Source organism: Harpia harpyja, chromosome 4 (genome assembly GCF_026419915.1).
Source record: "Harpia harpyja isolate bHarHar1 chromosome 4, bHarHar1 primary haplotype, whole genome shotgun sequence".
In the NCBI taxonomy this organism is placed as follows: domain Eukaryota; kingdom Metazoa; phylum Chordata; class Aves; order Accipitriformes; family Accipitridae; genus Harpia; species Harpia harpyja.
In genome coordinates this window covers 60,210,562-60,222,340 of record NC_068943.1, presented here as the reverse complement: position 1 = coordinate 60,222,340, position 11,779 = coordinate 60,210,562, and the positions used below count along the sequence as shown (strand labels likewise).

At 45.3% G+C, this 11,779-nt stretch overlaps 1 protein-coding gene across 3 annotated transcripts; it reads right to left on the bottom strand.

Moving 5' to 3' along the window:
* Positions 1-474: 474 nt before the first annotated feature.
* Positions 475-11,558, bottom strand: LOC128140487 (THUMP domain-containing protein 2-like). Of its 3 annotated transcripts, none has more exons than XM_052784273.1 (10): positions 11,435-11,558; positions 10,917-11,049; positions 9,244-9,659; positions 7,985-8,062; positions 6,585-6,637; positions 6,164-6,251; positions 5,474-5,545; positions 4,734-4,848; positions 2,859-2,934; positions 475-1,325 (listed from the first exon to the last, which is right to left on the bottom strand). In XM_052784273.1, the coding sequence occupies exons 1-10, from the start codon at positions 11,528-11,530 to the stop codon at positions 1,007-1,009; spliced, it is 1,446 nt and encodes a 481-aa protein (XP_052640233.1). In that variant the 5' UTR covers positions 11,531-11,558; the 3' UTR covers positions 475-1,006. The 3 variants fall into 3 exon arrangements, with proteins under 3 accessions (XP_052640233.1, XP_052640234.1, XP_052640235.1); XM_052784274.1 differs by having other exon boundaries at positions 2,859-2,976; positions 10,917-11,017; positions 11,435-11,533; XM_052784275.1 differs by having other exon boundaries at positions 2,859-2,976; positions 10,917-11,012; positions 11,435-11,527.
* Positions 11,559-11,779: the final 221 nt, after the last annotated feature.

The following is an 11,779-nucleotide window of genomic DNA, read 5'->3' as shown; positions in this document are numbered from 1 at the left end:
AAAAGAAAAAAAAAGCCCAAACAAACCCACACACACTACTAATTGTTATCTCCATACTAATCATGGCAGAGGAGCACAGTGCATGAGTCCATCCCTGCTTGCCAAGTTGCAAATGCTTGTCCAAAATAGCATCTGAAAACAATCTGCAGTCATTCTCTATAAAAATACTTCCCTGTCAGCTCAGCAGCAATGGGAAAGCCTTGAATTAGACTACTTCCCCTGCACAAATACCTTTTGTATAGATTAAAAGAACTGCTAAGACCTCTATCTCTTCAGAATTTTTCCATATGCTTCTTTGCAGACAGAAGTCCCTTCTAATTGTTCATCCACTTGGCAGGTTTTTCCATCTTTCACACTGTGCCCTTGGAGTAACCTTACCAAGTGAGGAAAAGCATTATTTTTTACAGAAATAAGTCTTTTCACCCTAAAAAAGCTAAAGCATACCCATTAGACACATGCAAACACTGCAAAGAATTAATACAGAAAATAGTTTTATTTTCCACTCCAAGACATCTCAATAGCGACATTTCAAACTCATCAGAAATGAGCTTTAAAATAAAATACAAGACTGCAAGGTAAAGCATACATCCAGCCCTCAAAAAGAGCTGGAGACTTCTTCAGGCAAGATGTGCTTCCTAAAAAATACTGCTGAAGGCAAAAACCCATTTACATTTAATATTACCACATTTGTTTTTGCAGTTCTGCAAATAAAGACTTTCTCTTCCAAAGAAACTCCTCCTGATACCGAGAGGCTTTGCCTAAACAAGGATTTGAGGACTCTGTCGTATGACAATATTTTACAGTAAAAACATCTGAAACACTAGTAGGCATCTTCCACCTCTCCTAAAAACCCAAGAGAGAAAAGCAACGCCTTAGGACATCCAAAAAAGCGAGGCAAGCTAACAAATGGCACAGGGTGTGGATCAGCAGGGTTCCACCGGATCACAGCCGTGCTGCTTTTCAAGCATATCAGGATTCAAGTTCATTTTGGCGCAGTGCAAGAAAGCTACTGATTCCCAGCAGAAGAGATCTTCCTGTATTTGTATATGAAAGCATCTGTCTTTCCAAGACTAACTCCATAGACGCCATCTGGCACCAGAGACCCAAAACGTGTCTGTCTGCTGCTGAGAAAGGATTCTTCAACACCGTTCACCAAGGAGGATGAATTCCCATCAACATTCAGGGCTTTTGCAGTGGTGGTTTCACTTGTGCCATCAGAAATGGCATTAGGAGAGTCATTTTCAGCATGCTTGGTAACGCCATCCATGCACTTATGGAGATCTTGGCTCAGCAACAATACTATAGTGCCTCCAACACGAAGTACTCTGGCAATTGCAGGAAAAATAAAGGTTAGGTGTTCATTCTGCCTGGCATCAATTTGTCTGTGCAGAACTCAACACTGCCGACACTTCAGATGCCAGTTGCATTCAATAAAGCACCTAAGCACATTAAGGGTCATGGGTCAATTCAGTAAGCTATGTCTCCAAATGGAATTTAAATTCCCTATTTTCATAATTCTTCCTAAATGGGAGAACTGGGCCCTGTCCTGACTCCCAAACATTTCTGACCTCAGGAGTTCTTTCCATTGGGTTAGCAGGGAAGATGGACTCAGCTTTTTTGCTCTTAGTATTCTCCAAGGATTGAGAGCACTATCACCTTCAAACCCTGTTTTTTGGGTCGCATGAGCCTCCACCAGTCTGCAAAGGAACAGCTTCACAGTGCAGCAAGAGCTTTTCAGGCTGGTAAGGCAATTCTGAAGCTGGCCTTTCCCTTCAGAAACTTTAAAAGGTCTGTCCTTTCCATGTTCCAGTAATCCTTAACGGCTTTCAAACTCAGGAAGCCTAGGAAAATTAACCATTGTTTGTAATCCATTTTTCTTAGTACATGAGCAAACATTACACTTTGAAAGAGGGGAAAAAAATTACTATCCTGGCTTTGTTCACAGCAAGTGGATTGAACAGTCTTACTGGTGGGGCTCTCAGGGTAATGGTCCCTTCCCCACCTCCACCTTTCCAAGGAAATACTTTGCTTAGGATGGCCCAACAGAGCAAATGAGACCAGAAGACAAGCATGGCCAAATGGAGGGATGGTCAGTGCAAGCTGACATAAGATTGCCCTGCCATTCTATGGAGCTACCTCACGTTCTTCCTACCGCATTCCTGCAGTAGGTGAGCAAGATCAACACCCACTGAAGACCAATCCTACAGAAAGGGCTTGTTTTCAGCCAAGAAAATAAATAAAAGGGCAGATGGTTTGAATTGCCCATTAGAAGCAGCCTGTTATTAGCTCGGCTCAACTCTGCCACAAAATGACAGGGTGAGAGATGAAAGGAGGCATCTAAAAACCAGACCAGGTGGCTAGCTGGATATGCCAGTATACACTAACAGAAAGGAAAACGCATATCACCATTTTCTGGTCTGAGATCCTTTCTGCCCACACAGGCTGGTAAAAGTTTGGTTGTGAACCCAGAAGGAAAGCCCAGGATTTTATACAAGCAGACCTCAACTGAGAAAGGATTTTTGCTTGATTTGCCTGGCCGTGCTTTAAGTTTGTCTAGTGCATCCTCTCCTCTTTCTCCGTTCTGCCTTGTAAAGAACATTTGTGAGTGTGGCTCACACAAGCAGCTCATTCCTTGTCAGCCTGTGCTGCCATCAGCAATTCCACAGCTTGCAAGACAAGCCACAACAGCCTTTAAGGGACAAGTAAAGGACTCAAGACTTTCACAGCTTGCACAGGACCAGACTGCAGAGCTGGAGACTGTTTGGAATAAAGCAAACCTGAAGCTGACTGAACACTTATGATCACAAACCATCAGGACATTTACATCAAACCCCAGGCATGTCAAAGACCACACGTACCTCTCCATTTCCTGGAGAATATCCGGTAGGAGCTGTATGTCTTTTGTGATCTTGAACTTCTTCCCAAATGGAATATCTGAAATCACAGCATCAAAGCTTTCCGAAGGCAACGGCAATGCTGCAGAATAAAGGCAGGTCTTTACAACTGACTACGTGAAAAACAAACAGGAGCTATGCCCCCATTCACCTTACAAAACTGCCTAACAGCTCTTTCGTGGGTCATGCATCCAGATTCATAGGTCCTTCTGTACTTATCCTCACAAATGGCACTACAAAGCTACCAACCCAATGCAGACTGGGAAGAGACAAATACATGAGAACGTGGTTTAGCTTGCACATTCCCTGTTACTGGTGATATGTTTGCCCCGATAGCAAGACTTTCCAAACGGGACTGCATGGTTCCAAACCAGCTACTGCTTCTCAACACACAGTACATCTTTACAAGCAAAATGCAAAAGAAGAGGTAAGCTTGCAAGCACTTCACTTCATGCAGATGTTCAGATGCACACATATGAATGGCAAGGAACCATGTTAAATTCCTCTCCATCCCCCTTTTCTCCCCCCACGAATCTGGTTACAGCCAGAATCACTTGGATTCTGTCGGAGCTAGTGCCTTTGAAGTATCTCCCCAGAGTTTTTGTATCCTGGGAATAGTCGGTTCTCTTGACCGTGATACAGCACTGCACCCTTGTGGTGGAGGCTGGCCACATACCAGGCTGTGCCGGCCAGAGCGTAGCCAGCACGTGAAAGGACAATACTGTGGGTTCTCCATCACTCAGGATGCTCAAAACTCGACTGGGCAAGGCCCTGAGCACCTGACCCAGTTTTGGGGTTAGCCGCACTCCCAGCAGATGACAGGACTAAAGACCTCCAGCAGTCCCTTCTCACCTAAACCCTGCTGTGATTCTATGCCAGCCTTTCCAGAACTGGCTGGAGGTGTTTCTTGGACCATCCTCGGATCAACACTTGCAGCACAACAATTTTTTTAACAATTTTATCCACAAATGGAAGGACAAGTTACCTACAGTCCTTCTCAAGACATGCAGAAATAACAGCTTCTGACCAGTGACAGACATCAATTACTTGTTCAGTATTAGAAAAGCCTGACATCAAAGTACCTTCTGTCATCCTAGAAGCCAAGCCCAATCACAGCTTTTAAGTAAGAAATACAGCCATATATATTCTTATAAAAAGACAATATTTATTATCATTCTGGTAAGAAATAAATATCGCAGGGTAAAAAAATATGCATACTTCATCACCCATGCACAGGGAAAACCAGCCAGCTTTTATCTGTCATGAATTTCATAAAGGACTAATTTAGACTCAGGCTTTGAGGTCCAGAATAAGGCCATAAAATTATTACCTTCTCCACAGACTAGCTCATGAACTGAGAGCAAACAGATTCCCTCTTCCAGGAGAAAGGCATCGTCACTTAAAACACTCCTACTGCAAAACATCAACAATTCACCTGAGCTTAATGAGTCCCCACCATTACTCATCTGATAAATTTAATTTACAAGCCACATTTTATCTGGATTTGTCCTTGCTCTGTTCTCATAAGACACAAAGAACTCTCACATAGTATGCACTCCTTGTGGTATTCACAAATTCATCATTAAGACTACTGCCCATGTCTGACAGTTATTTTCATTGTCTTCTGCTGAGTTTATTCTTGCCAAAGTTCCTGGGGGCAAGGGGTGGGGAGGGCAGAACAGATAATTATCTATTCACTAGCACTACAGAGTCACTACTCAGCTATTTGTTGAGAGTTGGCTCCACTACACATCACCTCAAGAGAACCTACATTACCTGTATAATCCCAGAACCACAAAAAATGTCAAACACGTCACCTTGGAAAGCCTACAGACATACCTTTCACAGAAGCTTTAAGTAACTCAATCTTGTCCATCAAGCCTGCAGTCCTAATATTCACATCTGCACCCTCTAACTGTGAATCACTTATATCAGCACCCCAGTAACAGGCTTCCTGTTCAGAGAAAAAGAGAAAAGTAATTTTGTTGACAACCAGGTGTATTTATTTTATAAACCCTTCTCAGAACTGCCTTGTTGCACAGCTCTTTGAAGACAAAGCCCTTGCTGGGATATCTCCTGCCATTACACAGAGCTATACATGGACCCAGAGGACAGAGGAATGGGGGAAGTCTGTGCTGTCTTCACTCCTTTTTATGTTCTGGTCTGCTCAAGACACTTGTAACTTACAGAAATACTGAGGCTATATCCTAACAGCAAGACCCCAGCTAGCTACAAACAGCCATGCTGCCTCTAATACTGACAACTGACTGTACCGTCACATTGACACGTCTGATCCCAGGATAATCCGAGGCAGTTTTAAAAGTCCATGGTTGCCTCACACAAATCCTGCAGTATAAATAAAGGGCTTGCAGCACCTGCCTGCACAAGTATGTAGAACTTGGTTTCACATTCCTGTGGAGGAAGGTTTGTACTAAAATACTTTTAACAACTGCCTAGAAAGACCAGTTTGGTTCCAGCTTTCCAGTAATGGACTTTGGTATAACTGTGGTACAGATTTTTCTTTATGCAACTACAAGCCATCTTGCAAAGGTCCTGCCTGTTGCCAGTGTGATACTCACGGGCCACTCTTTGGCAGCTTCCAGCAGTATCGTTCCTAGCCCACACATAGGATCCAGCACAAAGGCACCTGCCTACAAAAATAAAGGGGTTATTGCATTGCAAGCAAGACAGACTCCTCTCCCAGGACAAAGCTTCCTCGGGGATGTATGGATCACCTACATATTCCCACTGAATCCAGTGTAGGTAACAATAATCACTGGTTTGCCAGGCCAAACTTGCTTGTAAGACAAGATAGTAAAAAGTATTAATAGTTTCACTAAAGACAATGCATCAATGCATCCAGCCTTGAGGTGACATTTAGGAAAAAAAACTATGAGTGGACTGCAGATGGATATTGGTACCAAATTAATCCATGGAAAAGATCACACTTGCTTCAGTTTTTCCTTGGGAGAACAATCCCAAGCAAGATTTGACGCCTGGACAGTGAAAAAGTCTTGCCATTTAGATATACATATTCATACAAGCAATAGCACCTCTCCTGAGAAGAACCTGGGATTACAGCAGATATCCAGTTGAACAGCAGGTGACAGCACACTCTGATCACAGCTAAGGCAAACCCTGCCCACATGCATTAGAGGATGGAGCATTAAAATCAACACACCTCTTCAAAGCTTCCAGCTCCAGCTCTAACGAGCAGCAACCCCCCCTTCATTCGGGACTCTACATCTTTGCCATGAACATTCACTTACACTGATTTCAGCCAGAGATGCCATGGCCCATGCAATTGTTGACCGCAGTCCTGCTGTTTTAATATACTCTCTGTTTGCCAACGGAAGTCTGCAGGCAGGGGGGAAAAAAAAAAAAAAAAAAAAATCAATCTAAGATAATGGTACAACCACCCAGAAAAGCCCATGTAATATGAAAGAACAAATGAACTGGACAGATCTGCAGACAGACAGACAGATAGAAACCATAGTCTGCTTTTATCCATAACTCACTGCAAAGTCTGGCCTACATGCTCAGATAAGCTCCAGACAAACCACAAGACTAATGTGACAGTCCATTGAATATTAAACCAGAAGATAAATACTCACAGTGGACAGCAAGACTATTTAGAAATTACGCCTGTTCTGATACTACCAAGACAAATCTGGTGAGGAGAATGCCTACCTGAAAAGAGGAATCCCCACCACAGAATGAATGTCATTAAGATGTATAAAGATCTGAAAGAGGAAAAAAAATTACGTTAGAAACTCTCAACCTGACACAATAATAGCTTTAACTCATTTAAACCAGACACAGAAGATGTTTCTATGAACTTCTGATCCTAGTTTTTAAGAACAAAAATACACACTTTAGACAATTATGATTAATTTGAAGAAATCACACTAGATAATCTGAATGCCACTTTAAAGGGGATTTAACATTTAAGCAAGCTGGGAGGGGAATTTTGTCAGCCAGGAATCCATCAGCAAGCACTTGAATCTTTAAGGGAACTGATTTTTGTAACACTGAATGGATATTTTTAATTATAAAACCATTTACTCTAAGCAGGAGAAGATTATTCACTGTATACTAGCACTCAGCTACTCACATACCCCCCTCCTTTTAAAAAAAAAAACAAACCAAACCAAACAAACCCACAAAAACCCCACAAGTGCCACTAAGGGGCATTTCAGATGGAAGGCAAATATGGGTAATTCTTCCAGAAATACAGGCAGCTCAAAGAAATTGTCCTTCTGTTCCACAGAAGCATCCCAGAAGATGACTGAGCTCCCCAACAGGTCTTGCATGACTGCAGTCCCTCCCCAGGAAGCCCAAAGAGAAACATGATGCTTTTGCTGTATCAGTCCTCAGCACTTGAATGGTTTCAGAGCAAAAAATCTGGACAAGAAGAAGAGCCCCACTGGAGGCTCAACAAAGCCATATTTAATGCATAGCCCTGGGAAAACCAGAGCCAGTAGATGAACTCAGAGCTTTTAGAGAAGGCCTCAGACCTCCCAGCATCAGTGCTGAGAGCAGCTTCCACATGCCAAGCACAGGACTGGAGAAACAGCTTGTCAAGAGCAATGACTCCTTTCCAAGGTCTCCAGGCAGCTTGCACCACAGATTGTGTCTTAAGCAAGCTGCTTGTCAGGGACAGGGTCTAGGAGGAGGCTCTTCCAGAAACAGCACTCTCGAGTTCCTTGAGAACATGACCTTGCTGCTTGCTCTCTTCACCTACAGAGGCTAAGCTAGCTGCCCAATGGCTCAGGTGATCTCCACTTTTAACACAGAGTCCAGCGGTTTGTAAGTATGCCGGATCCTGAGACATCGCCTGTATGGATCCTTTGCCTAACGTACAGGCCCATGCTGGCCATTCTAATATTTATTTCAAGGCGCATACACAGTGGCTACCAAAAAGCTTTGCTCAGCGCTACCAGATGGTTTCTAGTTAAATTCAGCAGCAGAAAGACAAATAGGGAGAGGCCATGGTCCTTGAGTGCATAGGGAGCATTGAACAAAACAAATGATAATTGGGGGCAAATCTGGAAGAAGCAACAGACCATCTGGCAGACAAGCACCATTACCTCTAGATCAGCATCCCGCAGATCAGCCCGCCACCCACACTGCTTCATGAGCGCTATGCCAAGAGCTCTTCCAATCTCCTGCAAGGGGGAAAAATAGTCACAGGCAGTAAAAATAACAGAATTAAGAAAACTACAGATCACAGCCTTGACTGCACAATCCTTAGAAATACCTGGGAAAAGAGTGAGTCTCTCTATCCCTAGGAGAACAATTTGTACAAAGACCAGAAGAGGTACAAGAGGGCAGAGCAAGCGAGGGGCAGAGCAAACACACCATAGGACAAAACTACTATCACTCAGCTGGAGTGTGGGAGGCTGAAGTTCAAGTCCTGCCCAAGTTACAACACAAGTTGTCATCATTTTAGAATTACATATCACACACAAAATATTTCTGATGGCTATAAACTAGATCACCTAAGAGAAAATCTGTGAATCCATAACTGCAACTCACAATTTTAATGCTTTTATGGCATCTAGAAAGCTCTGACTGCCTTCAGAGTATGAGTTCAAACACACAGCACAAATTTAAGCAAACATTCTTGTTGGCAGGCTCATGTATCCCATCTGCCCAAGGTACTAGCTTTAGTAGGAAAAAAAAAAAATCTAGTTAAACAACTGTTATCTTCAAGGAAGAGAAATCTACATAAATTGCAGCTTCACAGGTTTTATTTTTTTAGTTTCCTCACAGTAGAAAGATATTCTAGATGGGAAGAGGGCCAGACAAAAGGGCCACTGGATGTCTCTACCCCAGCGCTCTCTCCCAAGGACTAAGATCCACCCCCCACGACGTCTCCCAGGGCTGCACCACCCTCCTGGGGAACAAGTTCTCCCCAACACCCAACCAGAGACCACCGAAGCTGCAAAGTTCTGGTTTTGCACCTTCTTTTACACTGTCTGCCACAATTGAGAGGAGTGTGGCTCTTGTCCTTGCAATGGCCCTTTAAGTAGCTGTAAACTACTATCAGATCACTCGTCAGACTCCAGAAGCCCAGCCACCTCAAGCTATTCCCTTTACTTATCCTCAATAAAAGGCATTGATTTGAAGAATATTCAGGGTAATAGTGCCCAGAAATTAACAACAGCCTTTGTATTTCCACTTGTTTAAGGTAAATGCAGGTTAAGGGCTTTTTTGAGAAAATACAGAAAAAGCTTTGATCAGTTTGTTATTCCAAAACATGCAACACATAATTGAAATGACAAATCAACTACCATCTCCTTTCACCTTTGCTAAACTCTTTTAAAACATAGACACATTAGCATACCTGTGAAGTAAGTACTTTGGCAATGGCTCCACTACAACGACAAGAAACTCTGAAACTGAAGCTAAGCTGCTCGTTTGCAATAGGTTCCTCCCCACTGCTTTTGGAAGGGTCTTCAAAGGAAGTCTTGCTTTCAGTCCAGCAGTCCTGATCACTCTTTCTCTCTGGTACCACACACCTCTCTCCGCCTTCCGCCTTACATTCCTCAGACGTAGTCCCTCTCACTTGTTCCATTTTCTGCCTTTTAGTTGCAATGTTTGCCTCTTCTTCTGATTTTCTCTTGAGAGGTGATGGGTTTTCTTGAGAGACATTATCTTTTTGTCCCCTACACCCATGAAGGTTTCTCCAAATAGAGATAACATCCAGCCAATACTTTGGCTCCTCAATGACAAGGCTTTTAATCTCATGCAGCACTTTCCCTGGAAGAAGAAGCAGTTTCAGGTTAGGTAGTTCAGTCTCAGCGTTTGATTTTCCTATGGATTGAGAACAGCTGTTAACAGAGACTGCGTTCAGATCTCATTCATGGGTGAATCCAGGAACCACAGCAGCAGCAGCAATCACAGGCACAGCTGAGCTCTCAACACCCACATACCCCACCAGCAGAGATCCAGGCACCCCTCTGATTAAAAGCTCTGCAGAACCAAGATTAAATCGTGCAAGGGTTGAATTCTGCAGAAGAATTCAGCAGCTCTAGAAAACCAGACCACCTTTGAGAGTCATTCCCAGGGATGGAGGACCAGCCTGCTATCCATGCCATCCTCCCCAGAAAGCACTTGGTCCAGGATAAAGAGATGCAGGACACTTTCCGGGATTGAAAGACAGACACAAACATGAATCAGTTTGATTCAGCTCAGAATAAAAGCCACAATTTTATGAAGGAAATCTCTCCTTGCTATCCATCAACCTGCCTTCAATCTTGCAAAGTCTCTGACACACACCTAAACTTACACCCATGGGTAGTCTTCTTGAGCTAGCTATGACAAGAGAGGCATGAGGAATATAGAGGCCAGTTCACTCAGAAACCTTGAAGCTGGTCAAGGTGCGGGCAGGGGAGAAGGTACTTCTAGTTCTCATTTTAAATTTTAGAATCATGGTTAAATTTGATCCTCAAGCTGAAGGCCATTTGTGATCTCCCAAATAAAATCCCACCAGCACGCAGATATCAATCCACCTTACTTCAAATTCTTACTCCAACACTGACAGAGAATGTGACCTGAGTTGCTGAGATTTACAAGAAATCTGTGTACTGAACAGTTAAGTGACACAAGATGTATGTCTGGGTCCGCTTTGACTAAAAGAAAAAGACTCATCGTTAAAATGCATCCGAGGGGTCCAGAACTGTAGTTCAGTGTTGGGGGGGGTGGGGGGTGGGTTATTTTTCAGTGTGTGGGGGAGGGGTGTACACATACACATATATGTATGGTGCCAGCAGAACACAGGCAGGTAAGGCATCTTTTTAAAACAATTTTACAGGCATTTTCAGCACAAAAAAAAAGCACTGAAAACACACCTAGGTGAAAGATTCTTCAGAACTGATTATTGTCAATTAGAACTACACCTGCTAGTAAAAAATATAACTTTATGAATAGGACTTGAACTGGGGCTTCACGTTTGTGCACACACCCCCTGTGAGCAAACCGGAGGGGATGACCCGAGGGAAGGAGTCAGTACCATACCTTTATTTCTAGAAACAGGAATCGGGGTGTGTTTTTTAAGCAGCAAAAAGAGTCGCTCTCCAGACTTGAGTTTCCTCAGCTCGCCCGGCTCCGCCTCTGTGCTGAAGAAGACCTTTCCTGAGACGCAGTCCACCTCAGGGGAAAAACAGAAACCAAACCGGAGCGGGAAGGTGTTTTGGGCGAGCGCTTCCAGCAGCCCCTCACGCCCGCTCGCAGGGAGGAGGGCAGCGCACACCTCGGCTCGCCGGGGGTGGCGAGGGGACACGGCCTGACCGAGCAGCAGATGTCCCTGCCCACGGCGGGGCCGGGACCAGACGGCCCTTAGGGTCCCTTCCGACCCACACCCAGACCAAAACCAGGCCCGTGGGGCCCCACGCAGGTGGCGGGCACAGCCCACGCCGCGGCCGCCCGGCTCCGGGGCGCGAAGCGAACGAGGCCGCGTTCCCCTCCGACCCGGACCGGACCGCACCGCCCCGGGGGCGGGGGGCGCGCCGGCGCCGGCTCCCCCCTTAGCTCACCTCCGTGGCGCCGAGCCGCGCCCGCACCTCCCGCGCGAGGAAGGGCTCTAGCCCGCGGCCCGCCGTGCAGAAGTACCGTCCGTCCCCCGCCGCCATCTTGGCCCGCCCCGCCGCCCTCAGGGCGGGCCGGGGGCGCCGCCTCGGGGGCGGCTCGCCGGCGGTGAGCCCGCCCTGGGAGCGGGCCGGCAGGCGGCTGCGTTGGAACCAGAGAAAAGCGCCTCAAAGCACCTGGTCCCGGTCGCCCGCGGGACCGCTTCACCCCTAACTGCGTTTATCACCGTGACGGGAGGTGACGCCCTGAGGGAACCATCAGTGCAGGCGGCGAGACGAATTACTGCAGTGCAG

What these genes read in the sequence shown, in the direction of transcription:
- LOC128140487 (XM_052784273.1), bottom strand. Translation starts at nt 11,530, where the DNA reads ATGGCGGCGGGGGACGGACGGTACTTCTGCACGGCGGGCCGCGGGCTA. An exon ending in CATCTCTGGCTGAAATCAGT is followed by an intron (nt 5,546 to 6,163) that starts GTAAGTGAATGT and finishes TTATTTTTGTAG; the next exon opens with GCAGGTGCCTTTGTGCTGGA. An exon ending in AAGCTGCCAAAGAGTGGCCC is followed by an intron (nt 4,849 to 5,473) that starts GTGAGTATCACA and finishes TTCTCTGAACAG; the next exon opens with GAAGCCTGTTACTGGGGTGC.